At 49.3% G+C, this 24,472-nt stretch overlaps 1 protein-coding gene across 7 annotated transcripts in view; it reads left to right on the forward strand.

The window, feature by feature from the left end:
* DAAM2 (dishevelled associated activator of morphogenesis 2) overlaps positions 1-24,472 on the forward strand; it is a 130,990-nt gene that overhangs the window by 63,827 nt on the left and 42,691 nt on the right. For all 7 annotated transcript variants that reach the window (XR_009597570.1, XM_042237110.2, XM_060403169.1 and 4 more), the window contains exons 2-3: positions 13,172-13,397; positions 22,051-22,140. Coding sequence is in view for 6 of the 7 variants with exons in the window: in XM_042237110.2 (XP_042093044.1) it covers positions 13,230-13,397; positions 22,051-22,140 (258 nt within the window). In the remaining variant the exon portion in view is untranslated. The remainder of the gene's footprint in view (positions 1-13,171; positions 13,398-22,050; positions 22,141-24,472) is intronic.

The raw sequence follows: 24,472 nt of genomic DNA on the forward strand, positions 1-24,472 counted from the left end.
GTTTTCAATCACTTGTCCTCCAGGAGTCAGCTCATCTCCCCTCCCCCAGCCCCTGCCCTCCTGTTCCCTGAAGAGACGGAATGTGCCCGCAGTCCAGGATTTATGTCGCAAGGCCTTTTCTGGTGTGAGTGAGGATGTGGAGAGGGACTAGCAGGACCGTCAGCCCAGGGTCCTGGTGTGACCAGGCGCACAGGCCCAGTGAGAGTCCCAGGGCCAGCTTACCTCGATGGGACTTCAAGATCCTGCCCTCATGTGTGCCAGAAGGCCTTTGTGCAGGACCTCAAGAGGAGTGGCTGTAGGGAGCTGCTCCCAGGCCGAGGGTTGCCCAGAATGGTGTGAGTTCTCAGCTGTCTGGCACTCTGGCAGGAGACCTGGAGGAGCACCCAGGAGGAAGCTGGGGGCACTTTTCCCTGCCACCCTTCAATAGGGCCTCTCCATCCCTGTGGCCCGCAGAAGGGGGCTCGGCTTCCAGGAAGCAGAAGGGGGTGAGGCCGGGTTGTCACGTGGGGGGTGGTTTCCCTTTGGCCGGGAGCCTCAGGCCTCTGGCTCTAATGGGTAGCAGAGATCTGGGTGTTGAAATTCCTCCTCCTCTTTTACTTCACAGCTGTTGCTCAGAGAGCTCCCCTCTGCTCCCTCCCATTCTCAGCCCAAGTTCTTGCTTTCTGTGCCCAGTCCGTGTCTTGCCAAAGCCCCCGCGTCTGCTCACGGCTCGCATGCGTGTGGGCACGCACGCCCGTCCATGACATCCTGGGCATCTGGCCCCTGTTGTCTTCCTGGGCTGCTCAGGGAATCGTTAACTCTTACTCAGAGTTGCTTCCAGGCTCTTCCTCAATTCTGTCCCTCTGATAATCCACGCTGAGACAGTGCCACCAGAATTGTCCATCTGAATACTACTCAGACATAGAAAGGAACATATTTGAGTTCTACTGAGGCAGATGAACCTAGGGCCAATTACACAGAGTGAAGTAAGTCAGAAAGCGAAAAACAAATATCAGATATTAACGCATACATATGGAACCTAGTGGAGAGGGCAGTGGCAACCCACTCCAGTACTCTTGCCTGGAAAATCCCATGGACGGAGGAGCCTGGTAGGCTGTAGTCCATGGGGTCACTAAGAGTCGGACATGACTGAGCGACTTCACTTTCATTTTTCTCTTTCATGCATTGGAGAAGGAAATGGCAGCTCACTCCAGTGTTCTTGCCTGGAGAATCCCAGGGACGGGGGAGCCTGGTGGGCTGCCGTCTATGGGGTCGCACAGAGTCAGACACGACTGAAGCGACTTAGCAGCAGCAGCAGCATGGAACCTAGAAAGATGGTTACTGACGAACCTATTCGCAGGGCAGCAGTGGAGACGCAGACACAGAGAACAGGCTTATGGACAAGGACAGGGGAGAGGAAGGAGAGGATAGCATGAATGGAGAGAGATGCTGAGAGAGAGAAGCATGGGAGCATATATACTACCATATGTAAAATAGACAGCCGGCGGAATTTGCTGTACGACCCAAGGAACACAGACCAGGGCTCTGTAACAACCTAGAGGGGTGGGAGAGGGTGGGACAGGACGTGGGAGGGAGGTTCAAGAGGGAGGGGGCATATGTATACATGTGGCTAATTCATGTTGATGTATGGCAGAAATCAAACCAATATTGTAAAGCAATCATCAACCAATTTAAAAAAAAAAAAAGGTTGTCCATCCAAATCCCAGCTCAGAGCAGGCCTTGCAGACTCCCCTTTGCCATAAACCAGCCGACTAATCGGCCAATAAGCCAACCAGCCTGGAGCTGCCACCGCTGCCACCTCCTCCTCTCCCGCCTGCCCTGCGAGGCCTGTCTTTCTTTATCTGGTTATTTCCCATCTTATTTCCCACTGCCCCTCTCTGAGTTCTGTGTTCCAGCCTGGTAAAAGGAAGCTCTCTGCCCCACACTCCCCTGGATGCTAAGTCCTCACCCCAGTACACCTTTGTTGTGAACGAGTTTCTTAGCCCCTCCCAATTGGCACATGTCCACCTCTTTCCTCTGAGTTCTGGCTCCAAGGCCACTTCCTCTGGTGAATGTTCCAGACCACCCCAGCCAGAAGCCACTGTCCTCTCCCTGCGGTCCCAGAGCCTGGAACTCCCTCCCTCCGCCCCCTGAGAATTCTGGTGGTTTATACACAGACCTCCCCAACAACACTGTAAACTGGGGTGAGAATGGGATTTGATGTTTGGTTCACCCAAAGCACCTAGAAAAGTGCTTGTGCGTGCAGTCCCTTGGGGGCTGAGTGGCTAGATGGGTGGATGAATGAGTGAGTGCCTGCATACTTGGCCATGCCCTTGGAGAGCTACTATCTGCTTGTTTTCTGTCCTGTTGAGACAAAGAAACCTATGTTCTCTTGATCATTTCTCGAATGAGAAAACCCATTGGAAAACCCACAGCTTCCACGCTTGCCCCCCATCCTGAGTCAGAGAAATGTCGCTTTGGGGGACGTTTTCAGTTTCACTTTCCCAGCAAGACGCCCCTTTCTCTCCCTCTCCTCCTGCCACCTTGGGGGGCACATTGCACAGAGGGGCCCCTGGGGCTGCGAACATTTGCTTTTGCTTTCTTGCTTTTCCCAGAGCTGAGGGGGAAACCATCATTTAGGCAGCTGCTAAAAATAGCTCCCCCAGTCCTGGAAAGAGAGCTCGCTTATTTTTGAAAGTGCTCCCTGCCCCCTCCCCAGCCCTGACCGTGGCTCACAAGACAAGTCAGATTGTTCAGAGTCCTGTCCTGAGGCCGACAGGGAAGTCACAGCTGGGCCCCATCCACTGTGTGGGCAGCGTTGTCTGGGAGGTGGACCTGCAGAGAAGTAGGGAGATAGGAGGGCCTCAGGCTGTCCATTTTTTTGTCCTATCAGAGATGGATCTTACTCCCAACAGCCTCTTAGACAGCACCCAGGGGGAACAGTATGGTAGGTGTGGAGTCTGGAGACCTGGTTTGGATCCTCAACTCACTCTTTAACATCTTTCTGAGCCTCAAATATGGGAGGGAATCCAGGCAGTGATCGTGCTTACCCTGCAGGAATGTGGTAGAAGTTCCAGATAAACCTTGAACATGGTAAATATTCAAAGAATGACCATTATCACTTTATTATGATCAGAATCACTGGATTTAAAGCACAGCACTCCTGTTTTGGGCTTTCCAGGTGGTACAGTGGTAAAGAATCTGCCTGCCAATGCAGGAAGCACAAGAGACTCAGGTTTGATCCCTGGGTTGGGAGGATCCCCTGGAAGAGGATATGGCAACCCACTCCAGTATTCTTGCCTGGAGAATTCCATGGATAGAGGCGCCTGGCGGGCTGCAGTCAGTCCATAGGGTTGCACTGAAATGACTTCGCACGCCCTCACTCCTGTTTTAGTGGGTAAGGCAGGGTGCATGATGAGCCAGTATGCTATCCTAAGTTAAACCATTTGAAATGCATGGTTTTGTGGAATAAAAACAATTCAGCAGTCAGCTACATACGATTCAAGCTAATAACACAGGGATCAGTACCTTTCTGTAAAGGGCCAGGTAGGAAATATTTTTGGAAATATTTGGAAATATTTTGGAAATATTTGTGGGCCCTAGGGTCTCTGTTGAATAAAACATTTATAAATGATGAGCAAGTATAGTTGTGGTGTTGTTTTTAACTTTCACTGGAGTATGGTTGCTTGTAGCTGTGCTTTAACCAGACTATTTTCAAACGTAGGCTGCAGCTGGATTTGACCCCCACAGCATTTGGCAACCCCTGTAATAATATGTGGGCTTCCCTCATAGCTCAGTTAGTAAAGAATCTATGAATATGTAAGAGCCATTCACACACAGAGCCCATCTGTAATATATACGGTCAATATTCAGGTTTCTTCATAATTGTAACAGTAGCTTATCTGTGTAGCTATTAAGTGTTTACTATTACTACGTAGCTAGTAAGTACTTACTATTACTGTGTAGCTATTAAATGTTTGCTATTATTATTACTGGACCCTATTCTAGATACTTTACAAATATTAGCTAGTTTAATGCTTATGACAACCCCATGAAGTGTGTTGACAATAATGACAACCCTGTTATTTCCCCATTTTACAGATGAGGAAACTGAGGCTCAGAGAGCTTAAGTAACTTGTCTGAAGTCACATAGAGTTGACAGCAGTTGAACAGAACCCACCCAAGTTTGTGGGGTAGAATGGGATGTCAGCAGTTCAGGATGGGAGCAGGGGCGGGCTTGTGAGGGGTCTCGAGTCTATTTGGTGTCCACAGAGCTTGAGGGGCCAGTCTTCAGAGACTTGAAGTGGAAGTAGGAATGGTGTGGGTGAGCAGCGGGGAGACGGGTGGGCAGAAGGCCTGGGAAGCACTGTGGCCGGGATGGAAAAGCATAGACTCTTTGTTGGGAAACCAGGTTCCGGGTAAGCTGGGCTGGGGCCATTTCCCGGGTGACACACAGTGGCACATGAAGGGTAAGTGTGTGGGGAGGAATCTGCCCGGGGAACAGGACGTGGCTGACATTCTTTATGTTTCATGCAGCTGCTCTGGGGAGCTCTGGGCCCTGTTCCCAGGCCTGTATCCTGGGGACCTGGTCGGGAGAGGAGGGCAGAGGAGCGCCACCCCGCATCTCCAGGATGCCTGGTCTCTGCCAACAAGTCATGGCACTCAGATACCCTGTCGACTCCCTTTACCCGTTAGTTTAGCCTCAGATTAACAGGCAGCTGGTTGGGACTCTGACCTCATGTGTTCTGTGCCATTGCTCCCTCTGTGCCGTTGCTCATGGCCTTGCCAGGAATGTCTTTCCCTCCTCTAGCACCCTTCCTTAATTCTCTTCTCTCTTTCAAGATGAGGGGGCATGGGTTCGATCCCTGGTTGGGGAACTAAGATCCTGCAAGTCATACGGCCAAAATAAGAAAAGAAAGAAAGAAAAAAGAATTCCCTGCCAGTGCAGTGATTAGGACTGTGTTCTCATTGCAAGGGCCCAGGTTCAATCCCTGGTCAGGGAACTAAGATCCCAGAAACCATGTGCCTTGGCCAAAAAACAAAAAGAAAAAGGCTTTTCTCAAAGCTAGCTCATGGAAGCTAGCTTTCATGGAAGCTTCTCCTGGAAGCTTCCCCTGACTTCCTCTTCACCCCCAGACTGTACCTGGCCCCCTTCTGAGACTCTCTCACTCCACCTTTCTGTAGTGTCACTGTCTCGACTCCCCCAGCTCCCCCACCAGAAGAGGTCCTGCTTGAGGAAAGGGACCAGACTGTGTTTACTCCTGTGTCCTCCCCACACAGTCAGCATCCAGCACAAGGGCTAGAAACGGGTTCCAGGCCTGTGTGTTCCAGGGCAACACCACTGTGCTCAGGATGTGGTGGTTGAGCAAGTTGCCTGAACTCTGGGAGTCTCAGTCACTGGTGAGAAGGGATAGTCAGGCTATTAGAGGGTTGAGATAAAGGGCAATATTGTCAGCTCAGTGCCTGGCTCCTGGTTGGCACTGGGAAGTGGCCAAGGGGAGATGCCGCGGTACACCCTTGCTCTTACCCGCATGTATGGAGCTCGGGGGAGGGGATGGAGAAGAACATCCCAGGGTCATGGCATTGACCCTTCTTGGGGCATGGCCCCAAGAACTAAAGGAAGGGTTCGTGAATCAGCTTTGCTTCTGTGACAAGAGCTCTGAACTTGGAGTCAGAATATTTCCTTGGGGTTCCAGCTCTGTCCCTTAGCTACTGGGTGTCACTGATGAGCCGTGTAACAGCTGCTGAAGACTTAGTCTTGTCATCTGTAAGGGGAGATAATAGTAATAACCATCTCACAGGGTCACTGTGAAGCTGAAATGTAATTGCAAAGCTGTGAAAACACCTGGCCCAGCCCATAGGAAATGCTCAGTCATGAATTATTGAGCCTAAAGAACACTCGAGAAAGCTCTCAGTGGGTCTCAGATCAGGACATGTCTTCCATGGACACATGCCCTCTGGCTTAGTGGTCTATAGCTTTAGAGTCCGGAGAAGGCAATGGCACCCACTCCAGTACTCTTGCCTGGAGAATCCCATGGACGGAGGAGCCTAGTAGGCTGCAGTCCATGGGGTCGCTAAGGGTCGGACATGACTGAGCGACTTCACTTTCACTTTGCACTTTCATGCATTGGAGAAGGAAATGGCAACCCACTCCAGTGTTCTTGCTTGGAGAATCCCAGGGACGGGGGAGCCTGGTGGGCTGCTGTCTATGGGGTCGCACAGAGTCGGACACGACTAAAGCGACTTAGCAGCAGCAGCAGCAGCAGCTTTATAGTCAGTCATGTGTTTGAATCCTAGCTATGACATCACTAACTGTGTGTCTTTAGGCAAGTTACTTAACTTCTCTGAACCAAAGGTTTTTTGTTTGTTTTTCCTTTAGATAACTTCTTTAAGTTGGTGCCTTCCATCTCAGAGCATCAGGGGTAGCTATAGCCCCGTGGCCAGCAAATACCAAAGTCTCAAGTACTAATATTGTTCTGCTTTCACTTAAGACTTAGGAGTAAGCACTAATGATACTGGAATTTTGAAGCTTTAATTAATGTAAATAAAAACTGGTGAGTCGAGGTCCTAGGGGCCAGGGCTTGGGGTTAAAGGTTAGGATTTTCATCTTTAAAAACCAAATGGGAGTTCTGGGCTCAAGTAAGAGGAAGCACTTCCTGGCCTGGGGTGGAATGTGGGAGGAGCGCCCAGGGGCGCTGAGGACAGCCTCTGGGGGAATCTTGGCGAAGGAGGTTGAGCCAGGCAGTGTGGACAGTCAGGGCTAAAGGGGCCCTCGGAGGTCTTCAGTCCAACGGGGACACAGCACTGGGGGGAAACCGAGGCCCCGAGGGGACGGCACTGTGGCCCCCGACCCGCTGCTGCCTCGTGGCTCGGCCCGTCCCCGGAGTTAAGAAGCTGTGCTTTCTTCACAGCGTGGAGCGTGTGACCATGAGGAAGTGGAGTCCGGTCACACCCAGAGGACTAGCGGAGACCCTGAGAGAGTTACAGGAGGGCCAGTGGGCGGCGCCCCGACGATCTGATGTTGTAGGCCAGCTGGTCTGTGTTTAGGGGCAGACGGTCCTGGGAAGACAGGGATGCAGGACGAAGCAGGCAGACGGGAAGTGTAGGGCCTGGAGCTATTGGTGTGGGGGAAGTTTCCCTGGAGAGAAAGGTGGGTGGTGGGGGCCGGGCGGGCGCAAGTCCAGTCTCTCAGACCCAGGTCCTAGTCCTCTGGGTTTTGTTCTGTTGTGCCTTCCTGTTCTTCCATATTGCTTCTCAGTTCTCCTCCATTGCTCCTCTTCGTAAAAGAGACTTTGCGGAAATGAATGGCGCTGGCCACTTCCACCTTTCCACTCCCTGCCCAGGGTCAATGACAAGGGTTTATCTTTCCAACTAGAGGTCACTCAGAGCCTGAGGGAGAGTCCTGCCCACTCTGGTCCAGGCTTCCCAGTTACTGAAGGCAAAGGTGGGTGGCTGCTTAAATCTGGCTAAGCAAGTTCCTTCAACGCCAGGCCTTGGTGGCCCCATCTGTGTCCGGGGAAGGGCTCATGGTTCAGACTTTGGGGAGGGCCAGTCTCACCTTGCTGGTCATAGTGATACCGAAGTCACAGCAGCGGTGTCGGCCTTCTTTAATGAATGTCTGGGGTACTCCTGGCGTTTTACTTACATTAGATCATTTATTCTTCACTGAAACCGCATGAGGAAGATGCTATTATTGCTTTGATGTCACAGATGAGGAACCTGGGGTTCTTGGGGGTTAAGACCTCATGCTCAGGGTCACCCAGCTGGGAAGGCAGAGCCAGGAGTCAAACCCCAGTCTGCCTGACTTCAGAGCCTCTGCTGGAGTGGAGGAAGGATTAGAGTAGGGGTGGGAGAGAAACTGGGGTGGTGGGTGATGGAGGCAGTTCCCCCGAGGAGAGGAGAAGCAGGCAGCCTTTGGAATCTTCATACCCTCTCCTGGTCTAGAAAGGACCTTATTTACAGGAGCAATTTCTTTCTTTCTTTCTTTTTTTTTTAAATACTATTTTGGATTTTATTTTTGTTTATTTTTTGGCTGTGCCACACAGCTTTTGGGATTTCAGTTCCCCAAACGGGAATTGAACCTGGGGCTCAGCTGTGAAATCGCCAAGGCCTAACCGCTGGACCACCAGGGAACTCCCTGGAGCTATTTCTATACTGAGCCGCAGAGTCTGATCTTCTCTGGGAGGTAGGGGGAGGCTGCTTTGGGGGCTGGGGCAAGATGGGAACAAAGGGCATTGATGTTTGGAAGAGGCGCTCTGGGAGGCAGTGACCGGACCACAGCCTGGACGCTGGCATCCTGGTCTTCAGCCCCAGCTCTGTCCCCATTGTTATGTGGCCTCAGAGAAGGCATTTCCTTCTGGTACCTCAATTTTCAGATCTCTCCCTTGAAGCTAGATGCTTTCCAGCTTAGGGCTTATGGTTTTAGTCTTGGAGGTTCAGAAGGGGCCCCAAGAAAAGGAGGGACAGACCTAAGGGTTCCTGGGGAGGAGGACACCCTCAGGAACATAAACACTCAGGAGCAGGAGCAGTGGAGCAGGCCGCCCTTAAAAGGGCAAATATGCAGCGCGGCAGAGGGTGGGGGGGGGGGGAGTCGGGAGGAGGGAGGGTTGGTTAAGGCCCTTCTCTGTGGGGCCGTCGCTTCCCGTTTGGAGATCTGTGTCTACTTCCTTCTTCTCTCCTCCTGAGGCCACTCCACCTTACTCCTCATACTCAGGCGAGACCTTAAAAATATTTAAAGACAGGTATGGGCCTGGTGCCAACCACTCAGGGGTCACAGCTGTGAACGTGGGTGTAAGACAACTGGGATGCTCCAGCTGTATGTCAGCCCTGCCCCTGACGCCCACCCCAGGAAAGCCTGGTTCAGGCACTGAAGGGCAAAGAAGGACCAGGAGGGAGACTGGGGCGAGAGAAGTCGAGGAGGTGACGACAGAAGAGAGTTCGCAGGGGCAGTGACTGCAGTCTCTGATTCCCAGTACTTAAGCCACCAGGAACCCTTGAGAGGAACAAGGGCACAGTCTGGAGGTAGAGGAAGCAGCTGGCAGGCTAGTGCAGAATCCTGGTGTATGTTGGCAAAGACCTAGAGCAGGCTTAGAGTTCACAGTTCCTCCCAGACATCAGCCATCCCTCCCGAGAACCCTGTCATGCCGTCCAGCCCATCTCATCCCACCTCTGGGACCTGCCCTTCCATGCTCTGTGTCCCCAGCAAAGCAGTCTTGCCCACGGGACCTGACCTGGAGCCTGCATCAACATCCCAAACGGATGATGGGCAGGGGACCCAGGGAGGCCCACCCCTATCTACCTATGGAAGTAGTGCTTTACCGAGCCTGACACTCGGGGGCCAGGGTTTTGTCCCACCCACTCCTGCCCATTGGCTATCAAGTCCCCTGGAAAGCCTCAGTGTCTCCCTTCCTCCCTTGATGTCCTCAGCTACCAGCCTGTTCCAGGTCTTTGCTGACATAAACCAGGATTCTGCACTAGCCTGCTAGCTGCTTCCTCCACCTTCGAGACTATCCCCTTGTTCCCTTCAAGGGTTCTTGATGTCTTAACTACCAGGAATCAGATTTCAATCAGTATTTCTTGACTGATTGATAAAGGCCCGTCTTTTCTGTCTCCATAAGCACAGTTTTGTTTTTTTTTTTTCCCAATTGACCAAAAAAATATTATTGAGCACCTACTAAGCACAAGGCCTTTTATTAGCCATAAAGGCGGGGGGTGTCAAATAAGCAGGAGGCAGGGCTCCTGTCCTCAGAGAGCCTTCACTGTAGCTGTGGAGACAATGTGCAAACCTAGAAAAGATGGCCAGTAATATCAGGCAGGCTCAGATAGTATGTTATTTTAGGTATCCCTGGGTCTACTAAAAAGTCTTTTTTTTTAATTGAAGTATAGTTGATATACAATGTTGTGTTAGTTTCAAGCGTAACTACAAAGTGATTTTGGTTATACACACATATGTATCTTTTTTTTCAGATTATTTTCCCCTATAGGTTGTTACAGAATATTGCATATAGTTCTCTGTGCTCCACAGTAAGTCTTTGTTGGCTATCCATTAATATATAGTAGTGTGTCTGTGTTAATCCCAAACTCCTAATCTGATAAATTGATAGGTAAAAGGAAGGAAGGATCAAATCCCTTTGAATGAATAACCTGAAGTTTAGATATATAAAACATAACTCTTAGATTGTATAGGGCAGTATTTCTTAATGTCTTTGAAAAATAATCCTTAGAAAAAATTTTTTAAGTTCTATGTTCATATACATTTAATGTAACAATATACTTATTATTTTTTACTGTAACAATATGGTTGATTTATTCTTTTTCTTAACATATGCGTGTATCTATTCTCTTTCAAATTCTTTTCCCAATTAGGTTGTTATAGAACACTGAGCAGAGTTCCCTGTGCTATACAGTAGGTCCTTGATGGATATCCATTTCAAATAGAGCAGTGTGTACATGTCAATTCCAAAATCCCCAACTATTCCTTCCTCTCCTCCTCCAACCGAAAGTTCATTCTCTAAGTCTGTGAGTCTATTTCTCCCTTTTAAATAAGTCCATTTGTATCATATTCTAGATCTACATGTAAGTGATATCATATGATATTTCTCTGACCTCAGTCAGTATCACAATCTCTAGACCCATCCAAGTCCCTGCAAATGGCATTACTTCATTCTTTTTAATGGCTGAGTAATATTCCATTGTACATGTATACCAAATACATTTAATAAATGCTAGCAAACATTTAAAACGTCTGTCACAAAGTTAATAAAGAAGGATAAAGTAGGGACTTCCTTGGTGGGTCAGTGGTTGAAACTTCACTTTCCAATGCAAAGGGTGTGGGTTCGATACCTGGTGGGAAAACTAAGATCCCAGATGCTTTGTGGTGCACCCTCCCAAAAAAAGAGATAAAATGGAATCAATAAAAACACCTCTTGAATGATGAGTAACATGCATCATGCCTTATATGGGAGGCTAGCTCAGATGATTAATTTATTAGCTAGTTTGTTAGGGTTTAGGAAGTAAAGCAGTGTTCTCCTTGAGTTACCTTGGGTTCACTAGGAACAAGTTATGCCACAGTTATCTTTTTTCAATAAGGTTCTAGAATTTGGTTCAAGGGAATGCCTTAGATTTGACATATTTGGAGCTCCCCAAGGACTCAGGAAACAATCTCCTGTGGTGTCTTTTAAGAAAAGAGGGCAGGGACTTCCCTGGTGGTCCAGTGGTTAAGACTCCATGTTTCCAGTGCAGGGGACACAGGTTAAATCTCTGGTGGGGGAACTAAGATCCCTCATGCTGCACAGTGAGGTCAAAAAGAACGAAAAAGCAAACAAACAAAAAAAAGAGGGCTAGATCAGTCCACGGGGTTCAAAGCTGGTTGAAGGACTGTCCCTTGAGAGCGTTAATGACTAGTTCTTTGGCATTCCCAGACGAGGAAGCTGTGTCATCTGGGCTTGTCTGTGTCCTTGTTGTGGTCAACATTTAGAGCAGTGATGTAACTGAAGACCAAGGGGACATTCTGATCATTCCGTTAATGACCTAGATATAGGACAAACAACTTAAAAATACCTTGACCCCTTTGGGGATATTACCCGAAGCACTGAAAGCAGGGACACAAACAGATATTTGTATGCATTGGTAGCAGCGTTCTTCACGATAGCCAAAAGGAGGAAGCAACGCCAGTGCCTGTCAACAGATGAATGGCTAAACAAAATGTGGTCTCTGCATACAGTGGAATATTATGCAGCCTTAAAAAGGAAGGAAATTCTGCTCCAGCTTGTACGAACCTTGAGGACATTATGCCAAGTGAAATAGGCCAGTCACAGAAAAGACGACTGCTGTAGGATTCTACTCATATGAGATACTGAGAGTTGTCAAATTCTTAGAGACAGAGTAGAGTGGTGGTTGCTAGGGGCTGAGGGGAGAGGGAAATGGGAAGTGATTAATGAGTACAGAGTTTCTGTTTTACAAGATGGAAAAACTAATAGAGATGAATGGTGGTGATGGTTGCAGAGCAAGGTCAATGGATTTATTGCCACTGAACTATACACATGAAAAATGGTAAAATAGTAAACTTCATGTTATATACCCACAATTTAATAAAATCCTGTCCCCAAACCTGTGCTATATCACAGCCATTACAGATAGAATATCTGTAGAATATAAAGGTAGAATAAAGGTAGAATCTGATTTATATTCAAAACTTAAGATACAAAGGTATGGAGAGAGTATGTTGAGCAGCAGTGTGGTGGGTAAACAATGGTCTTTCTGCTGAACCTACCCAGATCTGAAACCACGTTGAGGAAGCATTGGTCAAGGATCATTTGGCCCATTTACGAAGCCCGTGCGTGGATAACTGGACTTAATCCACCTGGAAGCTATGTGGCCTCAATGACTAGGGCCAATGTTCATCCTTAGGCTGGTCATGATAGAACTAGGCTTTCCCACTTAATCCTTTCTGTTCCAGTGACCACCCGTCTGTTGGGTGTCTCTCAGTTCCGGGCTCTAGCCATGGTGGTGTCCTCTGTTCTCGGTCTGTATGGAAAGCACATTTGCCCAGATTCCCATCACTCTTGGTTGAACACCATTCCAATGATCAGCCCCGTTTCTTTACCCAGGGTTCACTCTAATGGCTCCCGAAGGTCAGCCCTTCTGGATTGACGGGTGAACCCACACCCTGTTGATATTTCACATTCATCTAGACATGCCTGGCTACAGCAGGCTGGGAAGAAAGCTGTGCAAGCCTTCCGTCCTCTGCTCCCATGGAGGCCCGCACTGCAGGAGCCAGGCCATGTAATTAGCTCCCCTGCCAGCTGAATTCAGCCCTTCCCTCCCCATTGGATGACACCTTTAAAGCAGGTATCCCCAGACCCTGGAATATTCACATGAATAAGGAAGCCCTGTAGGAAAATGGTCTGCCAGTGGACGGGGAACAGGATTCCCATCTGTACAGTAAGAGTGGGTAGTGGGTAGTGCCACCTCTGCCCTGGAAGTCACATTCTGTGACTACAGCCCTCCCATCTTCTCTCAGGGCACAGAGGGAGAATATGCAAGTGTTTGCAGCTGTGGGAGAAAGAAGGAGCTTGGCTGTGGGGTCAGAGGCCCCTGAGAGTTGGCTAAAGAAGTTATGGTGGCAGAGCAGCCACGTCCCAGCCCACCTGGCTGCCAGGCCTGACTACTCTGTCCTCTCTGTTCTACCCAGATCACGATGAGGACCTAGAGCATCTGCCTGCAGACTGTGCCCCTGGCCTGCAGTGACCATGGCCCCCCGCAAGAGGAGCCGCCATGGCCTGGGCTTCCTGTGCTGCTTTGGGGGCAGTGACCTCCCTGAGATCAACCTCCGGGACAACCACCCTCTGCAGTACATGGAGTTCTCCAGTCCTATCCCCAACCCAGAGGAGCTGAACATCCGCTTTGCAGAGCTGGTGGTGAGTGAGGGGGCGGGGCAGGATGAGGGGCGGGGCAGAATGAGGGGGCGGGGCAGGGGCAGAGTGGGGTGGGGCAGAGTGAGGGGGCGGGGTAGGGGGCGGGGCAGAGTGAGGGGCAGAGGCAGAGTGAAGGGGGTGGGGCGGGGCAGGGTGAGGGGGTGGGGCAGGGTGAGGGGTGGGGGCAGAGTGAGGGGCGGGGCAGAGTGAGGGGGCGGGGCAGGGAGGGCTTGGCCATGGAGTGGCGGGCCCCAGCAGGAGCAGAAGGAGCCAGACTGAGGGCGGGGGCCTGTGTGCCGAGATCTTCACTTGCTGAAACTCTGCTTTTGGCTGAGACGGGTCCCAGAGCACCTCAGCTGTGGGGGAGAAACAGCCAGCACTGGGGTGGACACCGTGAAGCCTGTCCCCAGAAGATGGACCTTCATCATATCTCCACTGGACTCTTGACCTCGCCGGGCAGCAGTAGGCTCCCATGAGAGGAGCAGGTGCAGGCTTTGTGAAGTCGGCACCGAGGAGCCTCAGAGAACGTCAGAATGCTTGATACCTTTTTCTCATCTGCTGGCTGGAATTTCCCCGGGATCTTCTTATCTCAGACATAAGAAACAGGTGGAATTCTGTAGGCAGATTCTGGGTACCTCAGAACAGGATTTAAAAAAAAAAAAAAAAACTTTAAATTTTATATTGGAGCATAGCCGATTAACAGTATTGTGATCGTTTCAGGTGAACAGCAAAGGGACTCAGCCATACATATGGAAGTGTCCATTCTCCCCCAAACTCCCCTCCCATCCAGGCTGCCGTGTAACACTGAGCAGAGTTCCATGTGCTATACAGCAGGTCCTTGCTGGTTATCTACTTTAAATATTGCTGTGTGTTCATGTCCACCCCAAACTCCTTAACTATCTCTTCCTCCCATCATCCTTCCTCCTGCTCCAGCAACCATAAGTTTATTCTCCAAGCCTGTGAGTCTCTTTCTGTTGTGTAAGTTCATTGGTATCATTTCTTTTTAGATTTAGGGGATGGTTTTTTAATTGAAGTATAGTTGATTTACAGTGTTGTGTTAGTTTCTGCTGTACAGCAGTGTGATTCAGTTATACCTGTGTATATATTCTTTTTTTCTATTCTTTTCCATGATGGTTTATCACAGGATATTGAGTATGGTTCTCTGCTGTGCAGTAGGACCTTGTCATTTACGCATCCTGTATATAATAACTAGCATTCCCAGGGATGGGGGAGCCTGGTGGGCTGCCGTCTATGGGGTCACACAGAGTCGGACACAACTGAAGTGACTTAGCAGCAGCAGCAGCAGCAGCAGCATCTGCTAACCCCAACCTCCCGCTCCATCCTTCCTCCAATCCTCTCCTCCTGGGCAACCGCAAGTCTCAAATCAAGGGATGATTAGAAACAAGGAGATAGAAATGCCTGAAAGACACCTGGATTGGGGCTGGGATGATAATACCCCATGTCTAGCCTGTGGCAGACAGAGCTCTGTCATTCATACTGGCGGCAGCTCTTCCGGACTCTGTGATACCCGTTTAGACCACAGCAGCACCCTGTGTGTGAAACATCCTGTTCTGACCACAAAGAGAACAGGAAGAAGGCATGATTCTTCTCTTTGGAGGTCTGGTGGTGAGACAAAGCCTGCACACCAAAGAAATTCCCAGACTGGGGAGCAGGGTCTGTGCCCAGGACTCGGGCCTGAACCCCTGGGAGAGCGAGCTGTAACCACAGGGTCATCTCCCATCAGCTCTTGGTCACTCATTCTCATGGCTGGCCTGCAGAGAAACGATGCAACATGATTGGAACAAGGTTTCCTCCTTGGATTTGGTCATGGATGTATCTGATGAAGACAATCCAGCTCTTCCAAGCACAGGACCACCGTAAGATGCAGCAATGCCTGTGGGAGAAAAAGCGATCCATCCACCTTCCTCACCACATCAGGTTCAGGAAAACTCACTGTCCCGAGTTATGCCTTTCCTCGGAGTGGAGCCAGGGGTGGGAGATAGGAAATGGCAACCCACTCCAGTATTCTTGCCTGGAAAATCCCATGGACAGAGGAGCCTGGTGGGCTACAGTCTACGGGGGTCACAAAGACTTGGACACAACTGAGTGACTGACACTTTCCTTTGCTTGTGTAGAATAATATCTGAAGCCTGATCCGTGTTTGTCAGTCCTGCTGAGATCAATTTTTCACTCAAATACTGCTAACACCATTTTCCACATGAAGCAGTTCGCCAGTTTTCTGTGGAAGTCAATTGGATGTCCTGCAATGCAACTCCATTCTGACACTAACTGCCCAGAGTGAGCACAGAGCCCACAGGTTCTGGGCTCAGATCCACGAGACTGCCCCTTACTTCATACACCCATCAGAGGTGGTGGGTCCCAGTTTTCCTATGCTTCTGTCCCACGTGGCTACAAACCACGAGTCCCCAAGATCTCCTCTGCAAGTGTGGTGATTTGCTAGAATGGCTCTCAGAACTAGGAGACACTTTATGTACTGTTACCAGTTTAGTATAAAGGAGATGATAGAGAATACAAGTGAACAGCCAGAGGAAGGCATACGGAGTGTAAAGCCCAGAAGGGTAAGGTTCCTGTCCTGAGCCCAGGAGCATCTGTCCCTCTGGGATCCGGGGTGTCCCACCCTCCCATCACGTGGATGCATGTACCCACCCAGAAGCTCTCTGAGCCTTGCCATTCTGGGGGCTTTTATGATGGTTTCAGCAAGATAGATTTTTTCCTCACTTTTTATTTTACATTGTAGTATAGCTGATTATGGGGCTTCCCTGGTGACCTTGGAAGAAAAGCTATGACAAACCTAGAGAGCATATTAAAAAGCAGAGACATTATTTTGCTGACAAAGGTCTGTGTAGTCAAAGCTATGGTTTTTTCCAGTAGTCAGGTATGGATGTGAGAGTTGGACCATAAAGATGGCTGAGCGCCAAAGAATTGATGCTTTTGAATTGCGGTGCTAGACAAGATTCTTGAGAGTTCCTTGGACAGGAAGGAGATCCAACCAGTCAATCCTAAAGGAAATCAGTCCTGAATATTCATTGGAAGGACTGATGCTGAAACGGAAACTCCAGTACTTTGGCCACCTGATGTGAAGAACTGACTCACTGGAAAAGACCGTGATGCTGGGAAAGATGAAGGCAGGAGGTGAAGGGGATGACAGAGGATGAGATGGTTGGATGGCATCACCGACTTGATGGACATGAGTTTGAGCAAGCTCCAGAACTTGGTGATGGACAGGGAAGCCTGGCGTGCTGCAGTCCATGGGGTGGCAAAGAGTCGGACATGACTGAGTGACTCAGCTGAACTGGTGACTAAAAGAGTAAAAAGTCTGCCTGCAATGCCGGAGACCCTGGTTCCATCCCTGGGTTAGCAAGATCCCCTGGAGAAGGGAATGACAGCCCACTTCAGTATCTTGCCTGCTTCTCCATGGACAGAGGAGCCTGGCAGGCCACAGTCCACGGGGTTGCAGAGAGTCGGACACAACTGAGTGACCGACATACTATTACTACTGCTGCTCATAGGTGATTAGCAAAGCTGCGATAGCTTCAGGTGCTCAGCCATACGCATATATGCATCCCCTCTCCCCCAAGCTCCCGTCCCATTCAGGCTGCCACACGACACTGAGCAGCGTTCCCTGTGCTGTGCAGGAGGACCTTGCTGCTTATCCGCTTTAAATACAGCTGTGTGTATGTGTCCATCCCAAACACCCTAATCATCCCTTTCTCCCACCCTTCCCCACTAGTATCCATAAGTTCGTCCTCTGAGTCTGTTTTGTAAATAAGTTCATTTGTAATGGTATGATAGATTTTTAGCTCCATCTATAACCCTTCCCTGCTCAGAGTTTGGGGAGTAGGCCTGAAAGTTCAAGGCTTCTAATCAAGGCCTGATCCTTCTGGTGACCAGCCCCCACCCTGAAGCTCTCTAGGGTCCACGGAGAGTCACTGCCACAGGAGAAAAGGGACTTCTATCACCCAGGAAATTCCAAGGGGTTTAGGAGCTCTATGTCAGGAACAAGAGATATTCCTGTCAGTTCTATCATTCATGAAATTCCGAAGGGTTTAGGAACTCTAAGACGGGAACTGGGAATGAAGATCAGAAATATTAGGTTGACACTGCTATATTTAAGATGGATAACCAACAATGACCTGCTGTGCAGCACAGGGAGCTCTGCTCATATGTGGCAGCCTGGACGGGAGGGGAGTTTGGGAGAAAGTGGATACATATATGTGTATGGCTGAGTCCCTTTGCTGTTTATCTGGAAGTATCATAACATTGTTTGTTAATGGACTATACCCCAATGCACAATAAAAAGTTAAAAAAAAAAAAAAGTATGATGGCACAAAACACCAAAACAGATTTTTTTTAAAAAAAGAAATGTTGGGTTGGCCATAAAGTTCGTTCAGGTTCTTCCATAACATCTTACAGAAGAACCCAAAGGAACTTTTTGGCCAACCCAGTATATTTCTTACATTATCCCAGTCAGGGTCATCTTCCTGAGAAGAGTACATGAGTTTTGAAAGAAGGACATGGCAAGCAGTGTTCCTTCCTTTGGCCCTTTTGGTCTCCAAATATTTATTGAGCGTAAGTGGCAGGGTTTCTTACTAGGTACTTTGGCAAAAAACAAGGATGAGTCAGACTTGTCTCGTCTGCAGGCTAGCGTGAGGTATTGATCAAACGAAAAATATTTGAGAGACTGACGTGTTACTGGGCTCCGTGGGCTGCCAGGGATTTAGTGATGGACCCACTAAAATGGGTTGGCGCAGCCCCTCCCCCCAGGAATATGAAGTCTAATGAGAAGGCGGGTCTTGAACAGTAATGATGAGTGTAGAGAGTGTCTTGAGAGGGAATGTTTTGGGGGGGTGGTCTGTGGGAGTGTCTAGCAGAGAGCCTTCTTCTAGATTCAGGGTCCTGATGGGTCCCCTGAAGCAGTGACAGATCTTAAAACAGAGTAATGGTCAGGTAAGTGAATGGAGATGCAGAATAATGCCATGGAGTCCCTGCCAGAAGAAGCAGCAGATGTGAGAGTCTCAAGTAGGAAAAAGCTGGGTCCTTTGGGGGGTACCATTATGATGAGAATATCTGAGGATTTGGGATTCAATCCTAGATGTGATAGAAAGCCACTGAAAAGGTTAAGCAGGGGTTTGAGGTTCTTCAATATACTTTTCTAAAAAGACCATCTGGGGTACTTTATTGGCGCCAAAAGCACTGTGTAGACCATTTAGGGGCTCTTGGTGCAAACCCAAGCTGTGGAGGATGGTAGCTTGGACTAAAGTGTTCGCCGTGGAAATGGGGATAAGTGGACAGATTCAGGAGCCACTGAGAAGGAAGTATAATAGGACTTGTTGGGACTAATGAGTGAATAGGAGTCAGGGAATACCAGGCTTCTTGCATGAGGATCTGGGTGGATGGTGAGACCCTCAACAGGACAGGATGTGCCAAGGAGACCCAGGCTGAGGGGACTGGGATGATGGACTCAGTTTGCGTGTGTTTGCTGTGCATCAGTTTCCTCATCTATAAAATGGGTTGTTGCAAATGTAATGAATAAACTTTAAGCACTGAGAACAGTGCCTGGCACACTGTCACACGTGCATGAGTGTATGAGGCACCTGAGGGCCATCAAGTTGATTGGTGCAAAGGCAGTTGGGTGCCAGGATTGGGCGCTCAGGACACTGGGGGGCTGCGAGGATTTAGGATTGTCACTGAGTCCTTGGGAATGACTTGTGAATGAGTCACCAGAGGAAGCATACAAGGAGGGGAGAAGAGGACTCAGGATGGTGCCCTGAGGCACCATCACTTCAACGCTGGGTGATAGGAGAGAGGAGGAGAAGTCAGTCAGGGGTCCCAAGAGGAGCATAGAGCAAAGCAGAAGGGATGGCCCAAAGGTGTGATTGTCCAGGAAACAAGGAAAGAGACTCAAGAAGAAGTGGGTGGTCCACAGAGTCATAGGTTACCAGGGCTAAACCCACCAAATGATCAAGAAATGCCATTTGATTTAGTGGCAGAGACCACTGGTGAGAAAAGACGAGTGTCTAAATAACCAGAATACAAAGTTGAACACAACAGCTCTGGATTCAGGTAGGGACGGATGTTCCTACCTGTAGAAGGCTTGCCGGACGATGCCAACTCTGAGCGTGGGCATTAGACTGTGGGGCGGGTGGGCCAGGAGCGCCGGTTGGGTAGAACTACCTGCATAAGCAAAAGCGGGAGAGGGTGCAGTGTGCCAAGCAGTGGCAAGCACACAGAACTCTCTCTAATTTCTGATTCTGACCACAGAAAGGAAATGCTTCAGAAACCTCGAGCAGGGTCTGGAAACATTCCTGGGATATGTAGAGAGTGGTTCCAGGGAATAACTTTTCTTTAGCATTTGATCTACAGGAGTCTTTAGTTCAAAAAGCAGGTGACCTGGTGGGCATAGATTCAAGTTGTCTCTGTAGGTGCCACTCAGGATGGCAGCTGCCGGTCACATGGGGCTGGTGACACTTGAAACATGACTGGTCTGAACCAAGATGGGAAATCCACAGCAGATTTTCATAACTTTGAAAAAAAAAAAAAGAAAATAGCTCATTGATCTTTTTCTTTTACGTTGATTACATGTTAAAGTGACTCTATTTTAGATACTTTGGGTTAAATACAAGATACCCAGGTGACGCTAGTGGCAAAGAACCCACCTGCCAATGCAGGAGATGCAAGAGACACGGGTTTGATTCCTGGGTGGGGAAGATCCCCTGGAGGAGGGCATGGCAATCCACTCCAGTATTCTTGCCTGGAGAATCCCATGGACAGAGGAGCCTGGCCGGCTGCGGTCCATGCAGTCACAAAGAGTCAGACACGACTGAATCGACTTATCACACATTATTAAAATTAAATTCAACTATTCCTTCATAATTTTTTAATGTGACTAGAAAAAAATTTTTTTAATGTGGCTCATATTTCTGTTGGACAGGTCAGGTCTCTGTGAAGGAAAGTCTAAAAGGTTCTCATTGAATACAGGTATAGATATACTCGGAGAGGACAACGGCACCCCACTCCAGTACTCTTGCCTGGAAAATCCCATGGGCGGAGGAGCCTGGTAGGCTGCAGTCCATGGGGTTGCGAAGAGTCAGACACGACTGAGCAACTTCACTTTCACTTTTCATTTTCATGCATTGGAGAAGGAAATGGCAACCCACTCCCATGTTCTCGCCTGGAGAATCCCAGGGACGGGGGAGCCTGGTAGGCTGCCGTCTATGGGGTCACACAGAGTTGGACACGACTGAAGCGACTTAGCAGCATAGATATACTTAAGACTTGTACTTAGTTAGATATTACGTTCGCTATCATTTTAGAAAATGCAAAGATTAGTAATATGCTATTTTTGGTCTTAATGTAAGTTTTGCTTTTATTAAAAAAAAATTCTTTGAAGAATTGTTGAAAGGCCCATTATGTTTCCCCGGCTCATTAACTTTTACTTATTTATTTACTTTTTTTGTTGAGTCCTGGCATAGCTCACGAATCACAGGAGAATAATTTTCAGTAAGAGAGCCTTTTAGGCACCATTCACCATAGCTAAACCTAAAACAGTCATCCCACACTACCTACAGAGTTACCTGAAACTTGATGATGTCAGAAACTTCTCAGTCTGGCTCCCAGGGAAGTGTGGGTTCACCTCTGGAGCCCAGCCTTGTGTGTGCATGGCATGGTCTGGGTGGTGGTACAGCTGGAGGGCTGTCTGTTGGGCACACCTCCATGGGAAGCAGACCAACACCTCCCATGGCACAGGGTGCCCTCCTTAGCAGGAGGCTGAGTTAGATGAGTTGATGAATTGGTGAGTTAGATGAGTTAGTTGAGTTAGATGAGTTTCCCAGCTCCTCATCTTTATCAGGTCTCCTCAACTATGCTGGGGCCAATGGTGGGGTTGGGGAGCCAGAGACTTTCTGGGGGACACACTTAAAGGGACAGAGACTTGAAGGATGGGAGGCCAAGAGGGAAGTGGATCAGGGGACGTCCCTGGTGGTCCAGTGGTTAAGAATCTACTTTGTAAGGCAGGGGATGCAGGTTTGATACCTGGTTGGGGAACTAAGATCCCACATGCTGCAGGGCAGCTAAAACCTGTGCACAGCAATTCCTGAGCCCCATGCACTCTGGAGTCCCATGCCACAACTAGAGAGTCCATGCTGCTGCAAGGAAAGATCTCGCATGATGCAAGGAAAATTCCAAGTACCACAACTAAGATCAGATGCGGCCACCCAAATCATAAATTAATAACAACAGACTGGATTGGTAGACGGATTTCTTTCTTTGTCAAGTCTTGATTTATGGTGTTGACCAGCCTAAGAAGGACAAGAGGAAGAAGACAAGAAACTCCAGGCAGGAGGACTAGGAGCTTGCGGAGCAATGCAGGAGATGGGCGGGAACAGGGCCTTGGATGGGGAGGAGCCAGGGGCGGGGACAGGGAGTGAAGGAAGCCTGGATAGAAGCTTGAGGGCTTGATGCAACGGGATGGGAGGATGGCTCTGTGCTTCAAGAGAAAGAATTGCCGTATCGTATCTTTGACGCTCTTTGAAGGAAGACAGCAGGCTGAGGAATTTGAGGAAACTAATTTCCTATAGGTTGAATATCCTAAGATCAGCCATCTCTGGGTTTCAGACGTGTTTTTGTGTCTTTGCAGGATGAATTGGATCTCACTGACAAAAACCGGGAGGCTGTATTTGCACTGCCCCCTGAGAAGAAATGGCAGATCTACTGCAGCAAGAAGAAGGTACCCTCTCTGACCCCTTCCACTGCCCCGCAGGGTCCGCAGCTCGGGCAGCTCTTGCTTCCACGCTCGCTCATTCATTTCGCAAGCCTTTGTTCCACACCAGCATCATTCCATTCTAGGTGTCGGAGGAGCAACAGTGAATGAATCAGGACGAAAATAATCCCTGCTCTCATGGAGCTTACACGCAGAGGGTTAAGCTGTTCTTCTGGGTTCCAGGAGGGGTGCCGGGTCAGGGAGATGCGCAATGACAAACCCAGATTCCCTTTCCGTGGCTGTGCGCACGCGGGGAGGGCATGCCACCCTGAGCGGTACGCGGGGGCAGCTCTGTTGGAAGGACTGGTTTTAGGGAAGTGACTGGTCTCTGCTGGACCTTTAGCCTGGGCCACGTCCCAGGCCGTGTCCCTGTCCCAGGGCAGCACGCGGGTCAGGGACACACACCAGTCTCTGCTCTACGCACCCCCCAACCTTCATTAAAAGGTGTCAGCCTCCTGACTGCTGTCCTCCCTAGCAGGGTGTGCCGGGCTGCAGTCAGGACTGAGCTGGGTTTTCTCTCTCCCCTCCACTTTCTCAGTGGCTGTGCTTTCCTCTCCCTTCCTCCTTCCCTCCGCCTCTCTCACCTCATCTCTTTCTAAGTCTCTCTCGCCTCCTTTCTGTTGGGTTGGCCATAAGGTTTATTCTGGTTTTTCCATAATGTCTTATAGAAAAACTCAAACAAGCTTTTTGGCCAACCCAATGTTTTAGCCTGTCTGTTTCTTTCACTCTATTTTTCTTTCCTTGGCCCACTTTCCTCCCCATCCCTCCACCCTCTCATCTCCCAGGCTTGCAGCTTCATCCCTTCACTTCAACGCACAGAGGTTTGGGAGTTGGAACCTGCTATTCCAGCACCCAAAAGCTTAGAAGTCTCCCTCCTGGGAGAAGATGGGCAGGTCTAGGGCAGTGTGAGACTGCTTCTCCTTCATGCTCCCTGAAGCCCATTTTGGCTCTTCTCTTAGTCTTCTTGCTTGGGATATTTGTTCCATCCTAGGCTCCATCCTGGGCCAGACCAAGCTTGTAAAGTTGGTCACTCTTCTAGAATTGGAAGGGACTGAGGAGCAACCCAGCCCAGTTTTTTATTCTGCACAGGCCACAAGGAAGGCCTGGAGGGGCGATGGCCTCACCCAGAGTTGCCAGCCAGCATGACGAGTGGCTGCGCTGATGCTGGAAGGCCAGCCTGCTGAAAATCTGCGGGCACTGCAAGCCACCATCTAGTATAGTCAAGGCATTTATTAAGCAGCTGCAGAATACCATGCTCTGTGCCCAGGAGTCTTATTATGAGGAGAGCAGATCTTTAAAAAACTCACAGTATAGAAATAAAGAAGGAAAGGAGGAGAAAACGAATTTCAGGAGTAATTCATCTTCCCTCGTGATTCCCCACTTTCCAAATCGATTTACGATGGAGGTCCCATAAAAATGTACTAAAATGTAAGGACGCTTCTCACCACCTTCCAGACCAGACTGTCATCTCCCAATACACTTTCACTCCCCATCTTTCCACACGGCACTTGCTCTGCCTGTGACACTCTCCCCTTGTCTCAGCCTCAGTAATCTTGAGTAACTCAGCTCAGGCCTCTCAGACCCCCACACCATCTTCCCCATTGGCCCTCTGTGTTAGGTAACTCCCGCTCTCGTTTCCAGGGCCCACAGTGGACAGTCCTACCACAGGGCACTGATCACCCTGTCTCTGGTATCAGACAGGCTATTACTTGGATGGCTCTTTGTTCAGTACTTTCAGGGCTCATAGCAGTGATTGGCATGGAGTATGTGCTCATTAAATGCACATTGAGTGGCTAAATGGGAAGCCAGTGAAGGCAGGGAAGTGTGTGTTTCATGATACATTTGTTTATGTGCTGTGATCCCCTCTTTAAGGCAGAAGCTTACAGAGGCCTCAGTTACGGGAGCCTCGTGGCTTCAGGCGTACAGGTAGGTGAAGTCACAAAGACCCAATCAAAGCAGGTTTCACACTGATCTAAAATTTTAAGAGTTAAGAAATTTAAACTCTTGGATTTTAAGAAACAAAATCATGAAACTCAAGGGGATGGGACTGAAAGATGCAGGGTGAAGTCCAGGCTGGCTGGCAGGCAGGTGGTCCCTCAGGAAGGTGCTTGAGGAGGTAAGTGTTTCATGCTAATTTGAAAGCAGGAAATTGGTAGAAAGCCAATAAAGGGGAGCACCCAAATGGGACAGAGACAGGAAGGAGGAGGGAGTGTGAAGAACAGACCCACTGGCCGGAGGAGGGGTCTGAACTTTCAATCTGCACCAATGCTTGTCCAATTCCCATCATTCCTGCCCACTG

This window comes from Ovis aries, chromosome 20 (genome assembly GCF_016772045.2).
Source record: "Ovis aries strain OAR_USU_Benz2616 breed Rambouillet chromosome 20, ARS-UI_Ramb_v3.0, whole genome shotgun sequence".
In the NCBI taxonomy this organism is placed as follows: Eukaryota; Metazoa; Chordata; class Mammalia; order Artiodactyla; family Bovidae; genus Ovis; species Ovis aries.